Source organism: Alternaria conjuncta (genome assembly GCF_024043145.1).
Source record: "Alternaria conjuncta strain BMP 0040 chromosome Unknown scaffold_8, whole genome shotgun sequence".
NCBI classification, from domain to species: domain Eukaryota; kingdom Fungi; phylum Ascomycota; class Dothideomycetes; order Pleosporales; family Pleosporaceae; genus Alternaria; species Alternaria conjuncta.
Window position 1 is genome coordinate 931289 of NW_026250097.1, and position 20727 is coordinate 952015.

The following is a 20727-nucleotide window of genomic DNA, read 5'->3' on the forward strand; positions in this document are numbered from 1 at the left end:
CAAATCTTTCTTTATCCTCGTCAAATGCTGGTCTGCACAACGGTATGGTGGTTCCGTCGTGTACTGAATAGTAACGGGCTAAATCGCAAGATGATTCTTACTCTCGTCGTCAAAGCGTGATTGCGCGCACCGTGGTGCGAGACATGGTAGTGAAGGAGATTAGGTAGTTGCGTAGTCAGGGTATGGAGGTGTTCGTCAGCGACGCCAGTCGTGAGAGAGGGTCGACGTGAAGAGCGCACGTGTTGCGCCAATTGCCCTGTTTGAGGCACTTATACGTTGGTAACCTAGTGGAGTGTCAGTGAGTGGCGTTTCGTCAGGCGGCATCGTGGATCGCATACCTTCAATATCCGCCTCGAGTAGTCCTCGTTGTCTGCAATACTGCCGTTGCTCTGCCTCCGGTCGACGAAGCTCGGGTCCAGACGCGAGTCGTTCATGGACGAGTTGCTGGTGTGTAGCTTGCCGCCGTTGACGAAAGCATTCACGTTGGCGGCATTGCGACGGTAGTCTTCTTCTGCTTGGTGCTGACGTCTCCGGCGGAGCAAGAACCATACACCGAACATGATCGAGGCAAGGGCTAGTATGCCGACGACTACGCCCACTGCGATGGCGATTGTGTTTGGTTTGCTGTCTTCTTCGGGCGCCGCAGATGGAGTGGCCGAAGCCTGGGCGGCACCGGTTGATGTCGGAGCAGCGGACGACGGCTTTGGTGCTACTGAGCTGCTGCTCTCTACTTCGGGCTCGTAAAAGTCGACTGGGTTCCTAGTTGTTCCGGTGAGAACGACCCATAATTTGTCCTTTCCACCACCTAAGCGCTGTCAGTCGGGAGCGAAATAAGGGAAGGTTGTCAGCTTACAGGTCCATGTCTTGTCGCCGCTACACGTGGTGCCACATGTCTCGTTCTTGATCTGCCACTCTTTGGCGGGAATCTCGTCACCACACCAGCATTCCTCGCCGTTCGACAGACCCATAACGGGCTTGTTTTGCTCAATGCAAACGAGTTGACAGTTACCAGGCGACTGGAAGTTGAAAGAGCCGTGGTTCTCGAGTGGAATTCCGGTCTCGAAGCAACCGATGCTCACCATGGCACTTGCTCCTAAGGTCTTTGTTGGTGTGGTGATAGGGTCCGTGACGGTCGCCCATGTTGGCGTCGGCTTCTCTTCCGCGGCGGCCATCATGACCATCGAGGCCGCGGCCAGGGCGGAGGCGAGTCTGATGTAGACCATTGTGGTGATGTGCTTGGTTAGTTAGTGGTGCGCGTCGGTCGGCGGTGACAGCGTGTCGCACGGAGGGCTATATGCAGAGGCGTCGACACATGCAAGGCCCTGTGGGCGTGGATAGGTCGGGCGGTCCGAGTCGGCGGCGGTGGTGATGGTGGTGAGAGAGCGAGCTGTTGGGGTTCGGCGTGGATGTAAGGCTGAGTGGATATGGGGATGGCGGCGGAGATGGAGTCGTCGACAGGCGCGATGGACTGGGACTGGAGGCTCGATCAACGATGCCCAGGGCCGTCTGGTGGTGTTGAAACGGGGGGCGTCGTGGCAGAAGTCGAGGCGATGAAACTTGTCGGCTGCCCCTTGGAGAGAACCCCCGTAGAGTGACGCAAAAGGAATGAATCGACGGGAGATGGGTTCTGGGTAAAGAGAGTGTAGTGATGCGATAAAACGATTGTGGGTGTCGACGATTGACAACGTGAAGCAGACAAACGAGAGGAGGCTCGGGCCCTGAGAGTGGATCGCAGTGAAGAGAGGACAGGAGAGTGCGCCCCAGTTAGGACAGGCAGGCATGCAGCCAGGAGCAGGAGCCAGCCTTGGCAATTAGCCTGTGCCTGCGTCTGACTGCCGCCATCTTTAGCCCACCCGCCCTGTAACTTTGGACAGCGCATGCCTCTAAATTGCAGCGCGTCCTCGAGCTCCCCTCGCATCTCCTGCGCCAAAGTCTATCCTCGCGGTATTCTCACCTGCCTTCACGGCATGCATCCAAGGCCTCGTGTGCGCGACAGCCTGTCACGACGTCGGCCCAGCTGGGCAAGGCGCCGGCCCACTAGTGCCAGGAACAGCGCCGCCATTGGCCGCACGGCGTTTCATGCTTGCCGGGGGGGCGGCAGGGGTGGTCGCAGGCTAACCCAGGACCGCGCGGTCAGGCACTAAAGCGACTCAAGCGCTCGGCCAGAGGGTGTCGCTGACGTTGCGATACTCAGGACGCGCACGATGCTTTTTTGCGATGGATGCCAGGTCGAGAACGTTCTCGCGCTCCACTACTGCGCTGTTGGGACTGCCTACCATCGTGGAAGGCGGGAGTGGGACGCGGCCACGGTCGAGTCGCGTCTCCCATGTGGAATCTCATTTAACTAACATCCGGAATCTGGAGCATGGAAGCCGTTGTCCGCTCTATCCGAAATGCGAACACCACAGTCTAGACATGCGCGGCCCGACACAATCGCGATGAAAGTTTAAAAATGTGAGGTGAGCATAGCGGAGGTTGCACGCACTCTGGCCCGAGAAAAAGCAACATGCACGACATCTGCATCGTGATTAAGCGGCCAGTATCTCAACAGTGACCGTTGTGCCTCTCCATACAGCGCCACATACACAGAACCTCCAACGGCTGAGTTAGACACATGTCAAAATGCTTGGGTGACCTGAGACACGAGCGGGACGCAGCCGCATCGTGCAAGCTCGTCCTAAGATTCATGCTCGTGTCAAGATTCCCCAGGTTTGTAGCAAGTCGCGCCAAGTCGCCGCCGGACTGCAGTGCTACCGGATTCCAAGGCCCCTCCGATTTCGTGATAATGCGCTTAGTCACCCGTGTCACGTGCATTTCCCACTTCCCGATCGGGACGCGTGCTCAGCATCGAACCAAGCTTCACCAGGGCCTCCGATGACCAGCCACGCTTAATGCGCCGTCCGCCCGTTGCCTGTCGCCGAGCAGTGCAATCGCTCCAGTCTTCCTCCTCCCAGCACATATGGATCTCTGACGACCTCCTCACCGGCGCCCTCAATCGATTTTTCCCCAGTTCGTGCCCGCAACAGAAGCGCCATGGCAGCCACGTCCCGGGGCCATTGGAGGCCAGGAGGAGGGCAGCAAAGCGCCGCATGACTGTCTCAGCGGGCTTCTACCCTCAGGGAAACTTTGCGCCACTGTTCAATCTCGGTGCGCTTTTTGGCTTCCGCAAAGATGATCCGCCCACTTGGAGATACGAAGCACCATCTTTACAACCCCATGCAGAGCCATTGACTTCGCGTACGTTGCGCAGCGCATTCTCCACATACACTCAGCTAATATCGACAGCAGCTCAGCATGTTCCAAGTTTGCCAATAACGCAACCCGACCGTACATCCACGGAGCACGCAGCTTCGACGACTACCGCTTCTGCATTCGGTGCCCCATACCCTTTCTCGCAGAACACTTCGCAAGATAAACCGCAGAAACATCTGAGCAGACCAGGGGAATGCACAGTCGATGCGCTGGATCCTGAGGCGCATTTTGACGACTTCAAGACAAAGATCGCAAACGCTGGAACTATGTCCAGTACCGAACGCGGCCGATTACTACATCAGAGCTGGATATCATGTCGCCCAGCCACCAATATCGATTGGGTCTACAACGTCATGGTAGTCAAGCATCTGACCGAAAACCGCTGGGATCACACGCGCATTCTTTCCGGCCTTAAGTTTTTCAATCTACCTCCCACGTACACACCCGAGAGTCTCGACCTCCTCAAGTGTCTGGAAACGTCTGGCGCGTATCTACCGCATGCCTCCCGTGTCCACCGCCGCGTATATTCCAAGATGATAGAAGCCGCTACATCAGCTGCAGATTCAACAAGCTCATTACAGGATACCCAACTACTCACACTGATCCGGTCAGCCCTTCGCAGCTGTTCCTACGTTACTGAAGCCGGCCAAAGTGCTGTAGGCGATCTTTGCTTACTTGCGGACAAGATCGAGGCTTCGAACTTGCGAAAGGCGATACGTTCTCTGCTGGCCGATCTCGACAACGCAGAACAAGTCATTGTGTCGATGATTGCACGCGCTTCTCACAATTATCTCCACGCTGTCGAGGAAATACTTTTCTTCCTGCCTGAAGAACGACTCCAGTCGCTAGTTTCATCGGTGACTCTGTCCCTCATACAAGTCGTCAGGAAGACACGATTGTCGGCTGAGACGTACTGGCACCGTGCGCGTGCGTGGATGACAGTCCTTGGAAACCTTGACGCCCGATTCGATGCAACCCGTTCCAATAGCACCTACACACAAATCGCCTTCACCGAGGTGGCTGCGGATGTATTCAAGAGCGAACGTACGGGTACTAAGCGGCCACTTCTGTTACTCTATGCTCTCGCGTTCCGTACGGCACAGCAGCCAGGCTATGATGTGTACAAGGACAGTTGGTTACAGTGCGTACACGCCTACGCGGCCTCTGCACTGGAGCAGCAAGGCATACTGAGAATGGAAGACGAAGTGATCAAGGTCTTTAAGCGCATGCGGAAGGCTTCCATTCAATATGGGCCGATGATGAGTATGGCTGTCCATACGTTCACATCCCACGCCAGCCTTCGGTCTCTGCGCCGATTTCAATACCTTGTACAAAAGTATCGATTTCCACTACATAACATAGAGGCCATACAAACCCGTCTCGCCGCTGAGTTGCCCACTCTCCGACAGCAACCAAACCTGCAGACAGTCCAGGAGCGCGAACAGCACGCCTCCACATTACGTGCATGCCAATACATCTCCGATTCTCTTAACAAATTCGCCGGACCAGCGATCTCGACTACGCTTGTCAGCGATCAAGAAGAGATGGAAACTCTACAGGCCCGTCGGGAATTTGTCGCAATTCTGGACCGCGCCTCGGAGTACCATGCGCTGCCGCCAGCCTACGCCAACCTCACTGCTGACATACCGTTCTCTCAGCGCACAGCGCTTGTCCATCAATTAGCTCATCATTACTCTATCGCTACTACCCGTTCACATAACGCAACCTGGCGCTCCATCTACCAACTATACAACTATCTTGAGTCGCATTCTCTGCCAATCGGTCCTCTGTTTACCAAAGCTGTAGTCCGAGCTGCTATTATCCGGCCCATGATGGAGCACAGGTTCGTCAGTGCAAGGAGAATGATTTGGGTGTGCCAACTCGTTGCCAGGGTTGAAGGTGAAACAGTAGCAAGGCAGATTGAAGGTGCTTTCCATCGCTGGAGAGGGGACCTGATCAAGCATGCCAAGGAGGTTCAAGATGCTGCTGGTGGTGATCGGGGTGCGAAGGCCATGGTGGGAAGGTTGAAACAGTTGAATCTATTGGGACCCAAGGGTGATTAGATGCTGTTGTGGAATAAAAGACTAGTTGATTACATATACCCCGTAGAAAGCACATTGTTACAGACGACGGAGATGCGCTTGGTGCTCCTGGCGGCATCCAACGCGAAACTACACAGTTATGTCCTGTGCACTTGGATTTGACGAAGATCAGACTTCGGCTTAGATAATGAAAGTAGCCATTTAGTCAGTGTAGGAAGCACATCGTTGGAGGTCGGCTGCTGATGCTCACGAGATCAAAACCTTGGAAATATGCCCCACTTCGTCATGACTTTCATTGGGCCACTATTCTCCCCTCCTCCCATCCTTCATTGTCGCGCTGATCAACGCCGAGTACGACAACATCCTATGCAGATATCATGCGATGCGCTGAGTACTAATCTTTGAAGTCAGAGGTTTCGTATTTCCGCTTGCACCGACGTCATCTGACTGGCCTTGGAACACATCCTCACGAACAACGCATTCGACTTGGATCATGCCTGTAATGCGCAAAAGCACGAAGACATCAACTTTCGGGACTTCTTTCTGGTGATATTATATTGATCGTCATCGGATTGTCGTCATCGCTCGATACATAGCAGTCTTTCCCCCACGCAAACGCGACATCAACTGCATCAGAGTGCCCAATTTACAGCATTTAGACAGCGACTCTCACATTTGAAGCGATCGGCTAGCGCCTTGTGTCGATATGGACCGAACTATATCCCCACCTAGGCCTACTATTGAACAACTACGACATGTCGTCAACAACTACCCCATCATCGACAATCACGCCCACAACCTCATCTTACCTCACCAAGCCGATACAATTCCCTTTGAAACCATAACAACGGAAGCTCAAGGAAGAGCTCTGCGAGACACCTTCAAATCACTGCCCCATTTACGAGCCGCCAAACAGCTACGCCGACTTTACGAATGTGGTGAGGACGCGGACTGGGAGGACATTCTGGAACAGAGGGTTGAGTGGATCCGGAGCAACTCCGAACGATTGCATCAACGATGCTTCGAAAATGTGCACGCACTCCTCATCGATGATGGACTCGCTGGGCCGGAGAAAGTCTTCCCTTACGACGACCATGATCGTTGGACCCAGGCACCCAGTAAGCGCATTGTGCGCATCGAGACGGTCGCTGAGCGCTTGATGGAGAATCTTGTACGAGATGCATCAGAAGACGATCTGGGAAAGACCAAGTTTCTACCGCAGGTCTGGACGAATTTTACTGAAGACTTCGAGCGCGAGATTCAAGACGCGGTTGAAGATGACAACGTTGCTGGATTCAAATCTGTCATCTGTTACCGAACAGGTCTTGATATCGAACCAGAGTACGAAGAAGCTGCGAAGACAGTTGGACACCCTTTCGAGCGCTACGTCAAGAGTTGCATTCGCAAACGCAACTACCGTATCGAAAAGAAGCACCTGAACGACTATCTTGTGTTGCGCACACTGGAGATCCTGTCCGAGCAATTGCCACATGGTGATTCTCTTGCGAAGCCATTTCAGCTACATACTGGCCTGGGAGACAATGATATTAGCCTCCTTGAGTCAAACCCTGCCTTCCTGCAGCCATTGATCGAGAACTACCCCCAGGTGCCGTTCGTACTCCTTCATTCAGCGTATCCATATACGCGCGAAGCGGGCTACCTCGCAACCGTATATCGACATGTGTACTTGGACATCGGCGAGGTCTTTCCAATGGTCAGTAGAGATGGTCAGACCGCAATCTTGCGTCAAGCCATGGAGCTTGTCCCTGGCAGCAAGCTGTTATATTCATCTGATGGCCATTGGTTCCCTGAGACATTTTGGCTTGCCAATCTACAGTTTCGCGAAGTTTGGTTCCAGGTGAGTTCGCTGGGATGACGAAACGCCTATTCCTATAGGCTAACAATTGCAGCTACTCAGCGAGTATATCCAAAAAGGCGACATAACCCCACACCAAGCTATTGGCATGACGAAAGATATCATGTTCAACAACTCCAACGTACTGTATGATCTGCGCTACGAGGCTATATTCGATGAGACAGTACAAGCGGATCCAAAACAACTTACCTACAACCCAAAGCCTGCTGCGGCTTCACCTTATCAGTCTCCAGCAGTGACACCAGCCCCTGCTATGAGTATCCCCAACCGATTCTCAGCTTCAAACACGCCAGGCAGTCGGTCAGTGTCTCCGTACACGCAGCCGGCGTTTCCCCCGCCGCCAAAGGTGCCGCATGTATACGACGTTCAGTTGTTCGAAGACTTTAGAGAAAGGAACCCTACAGTGAAGTTCATATACGTGCAATGGCTTGATTACATGGCCACTATCCGTAGTCGCATTGTTCCCATCAAGGAGTTTACCCGCATGATAATCGAAGGAGAACGCATTGGCATATCACAGGGAAACACGGGCACTCTTCAGAACGATCGCCTTACCCCAGTTGTAAACACCACGGGCCAAGTCTACGTCGAACCCGATCTACGTTCCCTCCGTGTAACCCACAACAAAGATCCCCTTCCCGCTGCAACAGTACTCAGCTACTGGCGCACAGAAGACGGATCTGCCCTTCCAGAAGACCCACGAAACAACCTGGAAACGTTAATCAACGACCTCCAATACAACTACGCGACATCCCTTCTCATCGGCTTCGAAATAGAAGTCACATTCCTCTCGCGAAACCCCCCTTCCACTTCCACCAACCCTTTCCAAACTGAGCCCTACTCACCCTTGACCAAGACCCATGCGTGGGGAACCCTTACACCGGAACAATGGCTGCAACTCCCCTTCCTCAGCGAAATCGTCCTCGCACTTGAGGAAATGGGCATCGAAGTGCAACAATTCCACGCTGAATCAGGACCAGGGCAGTACGAATTCGTGCTTCCGCCTCATCCTCCTCTACTCGCTATCGACACGCTGATTCAGGCCAGACAGGTCATTGCTCAGATAGCTAGTCTGCATGGACTGCGCGCCACGTTGCACCCTAAGCCTTTCGAGGGTATGGGCACGGCTGCCCACGCGCATGTTAGTTTGCACCCGCCAGAGAGGGACATGCAGTTCTTCGTCGGGGGCGTGTTGAAGCATCTCCCTGCTATTTGCGCGTTCACCATGCCAGAGGAGGTTAGCTACGGACGTGTAGCGGACAACTCTTGGACAGGCGGATCATGGGTAAATTACCTTCTCTTAACCCCCAAAATTAACAACTACATACTGACATACGTACACAGGTAGCATGGGGCACCCAAAACCGCGAAACACCACTCCGGCGCATCTCCCCCGGCCGCTGGGAACTCCGCTGCGTCGACGGTCTCGCAAACATGTACTTCGCCCTCTCTGCCGTTCTCGCTGCCGGCCTCCTCGGCCTCGCTGCAAACGACCTCATCTTCCCGGAACAGGACATTCAGGCCAATCCTGCGACTCTGAATGAGCAGATGCGCGCTGCGGTTGGTATGACGAAGAAGATGCCTAGGAGCATGAAGGAAGCTGTGGAGGCGCTGAGAGAGGATGGACCGCTTAACGAGGCGTTGGATCAAAAGTTTGTGAGGGCGTATCTGGAGATGAAGCGAGAGGAGGCGAAGATGTTGGGGGAGATGGGGGAGATTGAGCGGAGGGCGTTTCTGGTGGAGAGATATTGATGGCTATTTCGTAGATGACTACGTGTATTTGATATGCAATTAATGTTCTTTGCTTTATATGTTGTGGCGTCCTAGACCAGTTCAAAACGTTAGCCTCGGGCTTGAACGGTGCGAGTGAATGGTTCATCTTAGAAGGAGTCCTACCGCGATGTGAATTCTTGTCAAACACATTGTTGCTTCACTTTATCTTGCTTGGGCAATTTATCAATGTAGTCGCCATGACAGGCTAACAAGCTAGCCAAGTGAGTTTCGAAGACTGATTAAGGATCTCTTGGAATGGGTTAAGTTTCATTGATGAGACAGAGTGAGATGACTCTATGCTGCATTGCGTGTCGATGCTCAAGTATGCACGTTGGCTTTTCGGAGATGCAGATTCATCGAACCTTGTGGAGGACTACTTCTCTGCTACCATGTAGTTTACACAAGGTCGTCCTTAGTGCACCACAATACATGCATTCACAATTGAAGAACGAGCATACTTAGACAATTCAAGGTCTCATTTCATTGCGCACCATACATACAACAGTATAGCAAAACTATTAGAATTTCACCTAAGCCAAAGAAAACCACACTACTCTTCCAGGCCACGCGTCCAAGACCGTGCCGGTAAACCCAAGGGGAATAAGCGCAAACCCACGCAAACTATGCAGGATAAATACAAAGTTGACCGATATCTTACAACAGGATCATGGCCATGCCGGAGGCAACGGCAGCAACAACGTACAGACCCATGCCGAAAGCACCGTTGGTGAACTGGGGAGCGGACAGACCGGCGGCAGCGCTGCCGGAGCCAGATGCGTCACCAGAGCTGGAAGCACCGGTAGCCTTGGCAGCAGCGCCCTTGACGGAGCCAGTGCCATCGACACCAGCGTCCTTGAGAAGGGAAGAGCATCCGGAAGCGGTGGGGCTGGCAACAGCCTTCTTGGAAGTAGCCTGACCCTTGAAGTCGCAGCCATCGCTGACCTTCTTAGCGTAGGCGTTGAGAGCGAAAGAGAGCTGCTCGCGGCTGGAGCACATGCCGTAGACACCGTAGGGGCCGGCAGTGGCGTTCTTGTTGATACCCTGGCAGTACTCGCCGTCCTTCTCACCGCAGATGAAGCCGAACATCTTGCCGAAGTCGTCCTCCTCGGTGTCATCGGCGACTTGGCAGCTGAGAGTCTCCATCATGCACGAGCAGAGGTTGGCGTTGGCGACCGGTGGGAGGGGGTCAGACTCGGCCTCCCACTTGCCAGAAGTGACCTTGGGGCACGAGGCAGCGGCGGTGTTGCTGGGCTTGTACTCGGACATCTTGACACCGACGGGGGTGGCCTTGGCGATCTGCTTGGACAGGTTGTCAAAGTCGTCGTTGGTCTCGACCTTGCCGCCCTTGATGGAAGCGAGACCTGGGAAATGTTAGAGGCGATTCCAAGGATCGAAATATGGGAAACTTACCGAACTTGTTCTCCTCCTCGAAGTACATGTAGACGATACCTCCAGACCAGACACCAGTCATTTGCTTGCCGTAGAGAGCACCGACCTCAGTGAACTTGCGGGGGCGAGGAGTGTTGCAACCGTACTCGGCGAAGAAGACGGGAACGTTGTACTTCTCAAAGTTCTTGGTCTGGACATCGAAACCGGACTCGGTGAAGGAGGAGTCACCGCACCACGAGTAGATGTTGTAACCCCAGAAGTCAATAGCACTGTCGGCGTCGCCGCAGTCGAAGTAGTTGGCCATGTTCTCACGGATGTCGGCATCGTCGTTGGTGGCGTATCCGACACCAATCTCACGGTAGTTCTTGCTCTTGATGTAGGCCTTGGTGTCACGGACAGCTGCCTTGACGAACGCGCTTGCAACGGTGTTGTTGGGCTGGTTGCTGACCTCGTTTCCGGCGAAGAAACCGAGAGTGTTGTCGTACTTCATCATCTCGTCAACGACGCTGGTGTAGCGCTCGTATAGCTCGACAGTCCAGCCGGGGTCGTCACGGTTGATCGACAGTCCTGGCTCAGACAGATCGGCTACAACGTAGATGCCCGCATCGGCAAGCTGGGTCATGCAGTCCTCATGGTCCTTCTTGGGATCAATGGCGTACACACGGATAGTGTTGGTCTGGAGCTTCTTGAGCTGCTCAATGTCACGCTTGCATGCTGACGAGTCGGCAAGAGGGTCGGTGATGTCAAGGTCGTCGGTCGAGGCAGCTGTGGAGTTGGAGTTGATTTCTTGCTGGTATGCGACACCCTTCATGAAACTGAGCGATTGTTAGCTTGGCTTTGCTTGACTTTTCTTGAGTTCTTGGGTCTCTTACAATTGTTCACCACTGTTCTTTTGGAAAAACTTCTGGCCCTAGGCATTGTTAGACACGCCAGTCGCACCTGTCGCACGACATCATACCTTGATGACAATGGGGTCAACGGCGGCTTGAACGCCCGCGAGTAGGGCCGCAGTAGCGAAGACTCCGCGCATCTTGGTAGTAATAGTATAAGACGAGTTCCAAGAGTAGTGGTGGTGTTGGCGAGAGCTTGGGTTGAATCGCCGAGAGTTGTGTTTAAAGGGTGTAGAGAATGTGTTTAGGAAGGAACAATGAGATGAAGGAGTGTGGCGCAACAGCGAATGAGGCTGTATGCGAAAAATGAATTATTCAAGGACGTAAAGACGGACTGGTAAAACAGAAAAGTGAGTGTAGAAACGACTCTGAGGCACAACGAGTGAAGAAATGTAGGGTCAATCAAGCATTCCAAGAGGGATCAGCGAGGGTTCACCTGTGCCCCTGATACTAGGCTTGTTTCGCATTCATGGCCCGAGCGCCTTCGAGACCATCATCTATTCTTCTATTGCACCAACACCGCAGGTAATGTGAATGTTGGATGTTGGAGACTACACGTCCAGCTTCGCGGTATGGTAGTCAGCTTCTTTCAGCAAAATGTTACCGATGTTATTGTCGCATTTTGAGACTGTCAGCGCGGCTCGTAGTCAAGAGTCGCGATCTCGACGCGTACGTACACCCAATTTCGCACCCCACTGAGAGCCGCCTGAGCCCCACTGCGGATCATGTTGCTAAATTGAATGGCGTCTCTGCAGATGTCACGGTATGTGTCCCGAGCAGTCCCGGTGCGCCGTGTTGGATTATACGAGAGAAGGCGGGAAGTCGAGACTGTGGATCTTGGGGATGGATGTCGGCGATTGCGATGGTCGTCGACGCTGGAGTGCACAGCCTCGTGCAGCCTCGTGAAGCCCCGGCGTGACCGCGGCACTTTAGGTTCGGAGGCACACGACACGCAGTTTGTGCAGCTGAAACCTAGTCGTTGGTGTGGCGAAGTCGCTCGCGCCGTGAGGCGGCCAATGGATCATGATGCGTTCACAGGCAGATGCCGCTGACGCTGGTGTTCGCACGTCTGCGACTCGGCTCCAGACAACCATTGGTCATCACAAGGGAGGGGCATGGCGAGGCTTCAGGCCGGGAGCTGGCATGCCCGAGAGCGTTTGAGAGTAATGCGTGCATACAAAGATAGCTGGTCAAGGAGTGTGCGCAATTATGAACTGATGAAGCGGTTACGGGCTAAGAGAAGTGCATGTAGAGAGTTTGCATACAGACGTAATCATGATCAGACTTGCTACACTGGTGTTGGAACGACTTAGACGCTGTGTAGCCGGCTCATTTGCCATAGTGTCGACGTTGGGAACCGGGCGGCCTAATATAGCTCACCAGCTGGGGCCCTGGTCGGTTGAATTGGGGTGCGGTGAGGGATTCCGTCATCATGCGATCGCTTTTGATTCATGCACGACTCAGGAGACTCAGGCGCAACGAGACAGCGGCTTTTGGGAGGGAAGTAAACATGCAGGCGGCAAAAGGACTGGGGCATGTTGAGGTGCGGTGTGTTCGGGTGTGATCAGGCTCAACAGAAGCACTAGCAGCGACTGGCGGCCGTCAGCCCCCTTTGGATTGCGACACCAAGCACCGTTGGCCTTTGATGAGCTAGGGCTAGGGCGTTGCGGAAGCGCGCCACGTCGCGATTGGCCGTCAGATAAGAAACTTATCGTCGCTATCGCGGCCGGTCGAGCAGCGGGCGAAGCAGGCGGGACTGCCTTGGTCTGCCGGGTCGCTAGTCGTGGTTTGATCAGCGCGGGCCTCGCAACCGTGCAGCGCAGTCTTTGTTGGCCCATGGCTGCGAGCAGTCGTGACGTGAGGGAGACAACCAGCAGCAGCGGGGGAGCAGAGGCAAAAAGCGGTACTGCAGTCTCGAGCTGTCAGCCGAGTCACCCAGAGCGCGCTGCGTCGGCGCCGGGTGACGGCAAGCAGGGCGGTGGTGTCGTCTTTGTTGTTGGTGTATTCGGGAACCGGTAGTATCGATATGCAAGCAGATCGGAGATTCCATGGTAGCTGGTTTCCTGGCCAGCGCCGTGCGGCCTCGGCCAGAGCAGCGCGCAGAGGGCGCGCAGCAGATCGCAGCTCCTCTTGCTCGAGTGAGCGCAGCGGAGCAGCTTTGTAGTGTGCATACGTCCATGATCTCCGGTGCCTTTTTTAGAGGGGCGACTCAATATCGGGACGTGAATGCTAGCGAAGGGGACCCATGCGCAGCGTCTCTGACGGCGTTAGGCTAGCTTGGCGGTCGTGCCTTTCATTTTCAGGGGAAGCTGCTAAAAAGCTCTTTGCCTGCCCTTCCGCATTCCACACTGTCGCTCACTCACCACCTTCTTCTTCACGTGTCCGTTTTCTTCTACATTGCCTCTCGTTTCATTGCGTTGAGGTTGTGTAGCTTGGACGACCCGCCCCGACTGCTCCCTCACCCGTCTTGAGGAGGAGAGCCGCTACCCGCCACTTCCCTCCAGCCTAATTCCCACTTTCGCCCCAGCAGCAGACAAGCGCCGATTCGCCGCGCGTCTCTCCTGGCAACCACGACCGGCTGCATACTCAGCTTTCCACTCGCTACGCCCGACCACAACACCAGACTCTCTTGCACTGCAGCAGGCACGAGCAGCCCGCTGTGCTACTGAGACATTGCCGCCCCCGCGATAAACAGCGAGCCACTTCCACAACAACACACTCGTTCAACCACCCCATCTGCACCTAGTGCACCGACGTCAACCGTATTTCGCGGCAGCACGACTACGAGCAATTCGACTCTGCCGCTCCTAATGCCCATTGTTTGAGGTACGACCGCCCCTCCGACGCCCGCCGTTTCATCATTGGCGGCCCCTTGCGCGACAGTTATTGACAGCTCGCCTCGCAGATTTACATCCCACTCTAATAGCTTCCCACGATGTCCGGACATCCGCAGGGAGGCCACTACGACGACGGCTACGGCCAGACTCAAGGCCACGCCCAGGGCCAGCCTCAGGGCCAGGACGCCTACTACCACGACGACCAGTACGGCCAGTATCACGACGACGCCCACGGCGCCCAGTACCCGCAGCAGGGCCAGCACACCGATTCCTACTATGACGAGCAGTGCGTATAGACCTTTAGCGATGTGCTCGCTCGATTGCTAACAGCCATGCAGAGGTTACTACGACGGCCAGCAGGGCGGTCAATACCAACAAAACGGCTACTACGACGAGCGCGGCCAGCAAGGCTACCAAGACGAGTACTACAACGACCAGTACTACGACCAGGGTGGTGCCCAAGACGGCTACGCAGCCAACGGCCAGCAGCCCCGTCGCCGTCAGCACGACTCTGAGGAAGACTCTGAAACTTTCAGCGACTTCACCATGCGTTCCGACATGGCTCGTGCCACCGACATGGACTACTACGGTCGCGGGGACGAGAGGTACAACAGCTACGCCGAGGGCAACCGCGGCTACCGTCCCCCTTCGTCTCAAGTTTCATATGGTGGCAACCGCTCGTCAGGTGCTTCAACGCCAATCTACGGCATGGACTACTCCAACGCCCTTCCCGCTGGACAGCGCTCTCGCGAGCCTTACCCGGCGTGGACTGCCGAAGCCCAGATTCCCTGCACCAAGGAGGAGATTGAGGACATCTTTCTCGACTTGACCGCTAAGTTCGGTTTCCAGCGTGACAGCATGCGCAACATGTACGACCACTTCATGACCCTGCTCGATTCGCGTGCGTCCCGCATGTCGCCCAACCAAGCGCTTCTGTCGCTGCACGCCGATTACATCGGTGGAGAGAATGCCAACTACCGTCGATGGTACTTCGCGGCTCATCTCGATCTGGATGATGCTGTCGGCTTCGCCAACATGAACCTCGGAAAGGCCAACCGCCGCACCCGCAAGGCTCGCAAGGCCGCCAAGAAGAAGGCCAGCGAGAACCCAGGCAACGAGCAAGAGACTCTCGACGCTTACGAGGGCGACAACAGTCTGGAGGCGGCTGAATACCGCTGGAAGACCCGCATGAACCGCATGTCGCAACACGACCGTGTTCGTCAAGTCGCCCTATACCTTCTCTGTTGGGGAGAGGCCAACCAGGTCCGTTTCATGCCTGAGTTGATGTGCTTCATCTTCAAGTGCGCCGACGACTGGCTAAACTCGCCTGCTGGACAAGCTCAGACAGAGCCAATCGAGGAGTTCACCTACCTCAACAATGTCATCACGCCGTTGTACCAGTACTGCCGTGATCAAGGTTACGAGATCCAAGATGGCAAATACGTCCGTCGCGAACGCGATCACGCTGCCATCATTGGATACGATGACATGAACCAACTCTTCTGGTACCCAGAGGGTCTCGAGCGCATCGTATTTGAGGACAAGTCTCGTCTTGTCGACATCCCACCGGCTGAGCGCTACGCAAAGTTGAAGGATGTCCTCTGGAAGAAGGTCTTCTTCAAGACATACTACGAGCGCCGTTCGTGGTTCCACATGGTTATCAACTTCAACCGTATCTGGGTCATTCATCTGACTTCCTTCTGGTTCTACACGGCTTTCAACTCGCAACCTCTCTACACCAAGGGTTACGAACAACAACGAGACCAGAAGCCCGAGAAGGCCGCTACCTTGTCCGTAGTTGCTCTCGGTGGTACCATTGCCTGCTTCATCCAGATCTTCGCTACTATCTGCGAGTGGTGCTACGTTCCTCGACGATGGGCTGGTGCTCAGCATCTTACGAAGCGTCTCTTGTTCCTTATCCTGTGCTTCGTCGTCAACATTGCCCCTAGTGTCTACATTCTTGGTATGGACAAGCGCACCGGTACTATCGCCAACGTTCTCGGTGGTGTTCAGTTCGCTATCGCTTTGGCCACCTTCGTGTTCTTCTCGCTCATGCCTATCGGAGGTTTGTTCGGCAGCTACCTGACACGCAACTCTCGCAAGTATGTTGCAAGTCAAACGTTCACTGCCAGCTACCCTCGCCTCGCCGGCAACGACATGTGGATGTCTTATGGCCTCTGGGTCTTGGTCTTCGCTGCCAAGCTTGCTGAGTCGTACTTCTTCCTGACTCTGTCGATCAAGGACCCTATTCGCATCCTGTCACACATGAAGAAGCCCTCTTGCCTTGGAGACGCCATCATTGGTAACATCCTCTGCAAGTACCAGCCTCGAATCTTGCTCGGTCTCATGTACTTCATGGACTTGATCTTGTTCTTCTTGGACTCTTACCTGTGGTACATCATTGCGAACATGTTGTTTTCCGTCTCTCGGTCTTTCTACTTGGGTGTCTCGATCTGGACACCATGGAGGAACATCTTCTCTCGTCTGCCCAAGCGTATCTACTCAAAGGTTCTCGCCACCACCGACATGGAGATCAAGTACAAGCCCAAGGTCCTCATTTCTCAGATTTGGAACGCTGTGGTCATCTCCATGTACCGCGAGCATCTCCTTGCGATCGACCACGTCCAGAAGTTGCTTTACCACCAGGTTCCTTCCGAGCAAGAGGGCAAGCGCACTCTGCGTGCTCCTACCTTCTTCGTGTCCCAGGAAGATCACTCCTTCAAGACTGAGTTTTTCCCCGCTCAGAGCGAAGCCGAACGCCGTATCTCTTTCTTCGCTCAGTCGCTGTCGACTCCCATTCCCGAGCCTCTACCAGTCGACAACATGCCCACATTCACAGTCTTGATTCCCCACTACGGTGAAAAGATTCTATTGTCTCTCCGTGAGATCATTCGCGAGGACGAGCCTTACTCTCGTGTCACTCTTCTCGAGTACCTCAAGCAGCTTCACCCTCACGAGTGGGACTGCTTTGTCAAGGATACCAAGATTCTTGCCGATGAGACCTCTCAATTCAATGGTGACGACGAAAAGGGCGAGAAGGACACCGCTAAGAGCAAGATTGACGATCTTCCTTTCTACTGCATTGGTTTCAAGTCCGCCGCGCCTGAATACACCCTCCGCACTCGTATCTGGGCTTCTCTTCGTTCGCAGACTCTTTACCGTACCATCTCTGGTTTCATGAACTACAGCCGCGCTATCAAGCTTCTCTACCGCGTAGAGAACCCTGAAGTCGTCCAAATGTTCGGTGGCAACTCTGACAAGCTTGAGCGTGAACTCGAGCGTATGGCTAGGCGCAAGTACAAGATCTGTGTATCTATGCAACGTTACGCCAAGTTCAGCAAGGAAGAACGCGAGAACACCGAGTTCCTCCTCCGTGCATACCCCGACCTTCAAATTGCCTATCTGGATGAGGAGCCTCCCATGAACGAGGGCGAGGAACCGCGTATCTACTCTGCTCTTATCGATGGTCACTCTGAGCTCATGGACAACGGCATGCGTCGTCCCAAGTTCCGCATTCAACTCTCCGGCAACCCAATTCTTGGTGATGGCAAGTCCGACAACCAGAACCACTCCATCATCTTCTACCGAGGAGAGTACATCCAGCTCATCGACGCCAACCAAGACAACTACCTTGAAGAGTGCCTGAAGATTCGCAGCGTCCTCGCTGAGTTCGAAGAGATGACAACTGACAATGTCTCACCTTACACTCCTGGCCTTCCCAGCTCTAACTTCAACCCTGTCGCCATTCTCGGAGCCCGTGAATACATTTTCTCCGAGAACATTGGTATCCTTGGTGACATCGCTGCCGGAAAGGAGCAGACGTTCGGTACTATGTTTGCTCGTACTTTGGCCCAGATCGGTGGTAAGCTCCATTACGGTCATCCTGATTTCCTCAACGGTATCTTCATGACAACACGTGGTGGTGTCTCCAAGGCGCAGAAGGGTCTCCATCTCAACGAGGATATTTACGCTGGTATGAACGCTCTTCTCCGCGGTGGTCGCATAAAGCACTGCGAGTACTACCAGTGTGGTAAGGGTCGTGATCTTGGTTTTGGTTCCGTCCTCAACTTCACCACCAAGATTGGTACAGGTATGGGAGAGCAGATGTTGTCTCGCGAGTACTACTACATGGGTACTCAACTTCCTCTCGACCGATTCCTGTCCTTCTACTACGCCCATCCCGGTTTCCACATCAACAACATGTTCATTATGTTGTCGGTTCAGTGCTTCATGTTCGTACTCATCCACCTCGGCGCGCTCAACCACGAGACGATTCTCTGCCACTTCAACAAGGACCTTCCCATCACCGATCCTCAGTGGCCCAACGGTTGCGCCAACTTGGTACCCGTATTCGACTGGGTCTCGCGTTGTATCGTTTCCATCTTCATCGTGTTCTTCATCTCTTTCGTTCCCCTTGTGGTCCAAGAGTTGACTGAGCGTGGTTTCTGGCGTGCCGCGACTCGTCTCGCAAAGCACTTCTCCTCCGGATCGCCCTTCTTCGAGGTTTTCGTCACTCAGATCTATGCCAACGCTCTCCACACCAACTTGTCCTATGGTGGTGCTCGTTACATTGGTACCGGACGTGGTTTCGCGACAGCTCGTATCCCCTTCGGTATCTTGTTCTCACGATTCGCCGGTCCTTCCATCTACATTGGAGCCCGTTCGTTGATGATGCTGCTGTTTGCCACCATCACAGTTTGGGGTCCATGGCTCATCTACTTCTGGGCATCCCTGTTGTCCCTGTGCTTGGCACCGTTCCTCTTCAACCCCCATCAATTCTCATGGGACGACTTCTTCATCGACTACAGGGAGTACCTTCGCTGGCTGTCTCGCGGAAACACCCGCTCGCACAGTGCCTCCTGGATCGGATACTGCCGTCTCTCGCGTACGCGTATCACTGGTTTCAAGCGCAAGGCTCTCGGTGACCCGTCCGCCAAACTTTCCGGTGATGTCCCTCGTGCTCACTTCACGAACATCTTCATGAGCGAGGTATTCGGACCCCTTGTCTTGGTCGCCATTACCATCATCCCCTACTTGTTCATCAACGCTCAGACTGGTGTCAATGACAACCGCCACAAGGAAGATGAAAAGACAGACCTGAAAGATCCCGAGGCGTCCGGTGCTCTGGTCCGTATCGGACTCATTGCATTCGGTCCCATCGCCATCAACGCTGGTGCTCTTCTGGGCTTCTTCGCTTTGGCTTGTTGCGCGGGTCCTCTGCTCAGCATGTGCTGCAAGAAATTCGGTGCCGTTCTGGCTGCTATTGCGCACGCCATTGCTGTTCTCGTCCTCCTCATCTTCTTTGTTGTTCTCATGTTCCTTGAGGGCTTCAGCTTCCCCAGAGCTTTGTCTGGTATGATCGCCGTCGTCGCTATCCAGCGCTTCTTCTTCAAGCTGATCATCACGCTTGCTCTCACTCGTGAGTTCAAGGCCGACACCGCCAACATTGCCTGGTGGACCGGAAAGTGGTACACTATGGGATGGCACACAATTTCTCAGCCTGGTCGTGAATTCCTCTGCAAGATCACAGAGTTGGGCATGTTCGCCGCCGACTTCATTCTCGGCCACGTGCTCCTCTTCTTCATGCTTCCGATCTTGTTGATCCCATACGCCGACAAGGGTCACTCTGTCATGCTGTTCTGGCTGCGACCTAGGTATGTTCCCTCATAACTCGTTCAATTGACATCCGCTAACACGTAACAGTCGTCAAATTCGTCCTCCGATCTACTCGCTCAAGCAGACCAAGCTTCGCAAGCGTCGTGTCATCCGCTACGCTATCCTGTACTTTGTCCTCCTAGTCGTCTTCTTGTGCTTGATCGTTGGCCCAATCGTCGCCGGCAAGTACATCAAGCTGGACGTCGGCCTGCCTCTGTCAATCTTGCAGCCTACTGGATACAGCAACAACGACACCACAAACACCCCTACCGGATCATGTGTCAACGGCATGAAGTGTCCATTATGGAACGATGGTGCTGCCACAGGTGGAGGTGATGCCGGTGGTGCCGCTGCGACCGACGATGCCGCTCGCCGATTCCGTCGGTACATGGCATACTAAAAGCACATAGCGCGAATCGTTGTTTACTGCTTTCGCAGCCTGCATTGTACAATATTGGCAAATCATGAGCGTGGCGACATGGCTTGGTCCCATAATGATTGTAATATCCACTACAGCATTTCCTTCGTTTTAGGCGTTCTACGGCGGGCTACATCCACCTGCTTTCTCTCTTTCTGAACACATTGGTGTCCGCCTATGGCGCGGACTTGACTGCACATACACACGAAGGGGCTGTTTTGGTTCATCATGGAAGGCGAATATGTTAGAAAGTGAATTCATTACATAGATATATTGATGTCTTAACAACTACGACCTTCTTTCCTGTGACTTTATGCTCTCGTGCATCCTCTAATGTCGTTTTTGTGGGTTTGCAGGCCCAATTCATTGCTCCAGGTGGCTGCCTTGGTTACTGTTTTTTACTCACGCTACTCCGTAGGCCAAGTGAAGTAAAGGGCCTCTTTCACTTTGTACAGCTTCAACTCCGGCCCTTGGATGAACCTTACAGCTCATCGTGATATCTACGTGAGAAGTCGCTTTTCTCTGGTAGCGTGTATTCACTTTCGCTACTTGAAATTCGCTGATGTCATACCTTGAGCTATTCCCCCATATATCC

General features: G+C 54.1%; 5 protein-coding genes across 5 annotated transcripts; 3 read left to right on the forward strand and 2 right to left on the reverse strand.

The window, feature by feature from the left end:
- Nucleotides 1-269: 269 nt before the first annotated feature.
- J4E85_006122 (uncharacterized protein) lies at nucleotides 270-1223 on the reverse strand (the record flags this gene model as incomplete). Its single annotated transcript, XM_051470362.1, has 3 exons — nucleotides 270-284; nucleotides 339-805; nucleotides 854-1223. 3 exons carry the CDS (start codon nucleotides 1221-1223, stop codon nucleotides 270-272), a joined length of 852 nt encoding a protein of 283 aa, XP_051325850.1.
- A 1668-nt stretch (nucleotides 1224-2891) lies between these two features.
- J4E85_006123 (uncharacterized protein) lies at nucleotides 2892-5315 on the forward strand (the record flags this gene model as incomplete). The annotated part of the gene is made up of 1 exon (XM_051470363.1): nucleotides 2892-5315. The coding sequence occupies one exon, from the start codon at nucleotides 2892-2894 to the stop codon at nucleotides 5313-5315; it is 2424 nt and encodes an 807-aa protein (XP_051325851.1).
- Nucleotides 5316-6000: 685 nt separating this feature from the next.
- J4E85_006124 (uncharacterized protein) lies at nucleotides 6001-8922 on the forward strand (the record flags this gene model as incomplete). Its single annotated transcript, XM_051470364.1, has 3 exons — nucleotides 6001-7152; nucleotides 7205-8455; nucleotides 8515-8922. The coding sequence occupies 3 exons, from the start codon at nucleotides 6001-6003 to the stop codon at nucleotides 8920-8922; spliced, it is 2811 nt and encodes a 936-aa protein (XP_051325852.1).
- A 675-nt stretch (nucleotides 8923-9597) lies between these two features.
- On the reverse strand, nucleotides 9598-11362 carry J4E85_006125 (uncharacterized protein; the record flags this gene model as incomplete). Its single annotated transcript, XM_051470365.1, has 4 exons — nucleotides 9598-10304; nucleotides 10354-11147; nucleotides 11205-11242; nucleotides 11291-11362. 4 exons carry the CDS (start codon nucleotides 11360-11362, stop codon nucleotides 9598-9600), a joined length of 1611 nt encoding a protein of 536 aa, XP_051325853.1.
- Nucleotides 11363-14157: 2795 nt separating this feature from the next.
- On the forward strand, nucleotides 14158-20114 carry J4E85_006126 (uncharacterized protein; the record flags this gene model as incomplete). The annotated part of the gene is made up of 3 exons (XM_051470366.1): nucleotides 14158-14345; nucleotides 14398-19713; nucleotides 19763-20114. The coding sequence occupies 3 exons, from the start codon at nucleotides 14158-14160 to the stop codon at nucleotides 20112-20114; spliced, it is 5856 nt and encodes a 1951-aa protein (XP_051325854.1).
- Between the last annotated feature and the right edge of the window lie 613 nt (nucleotides 20115-20727).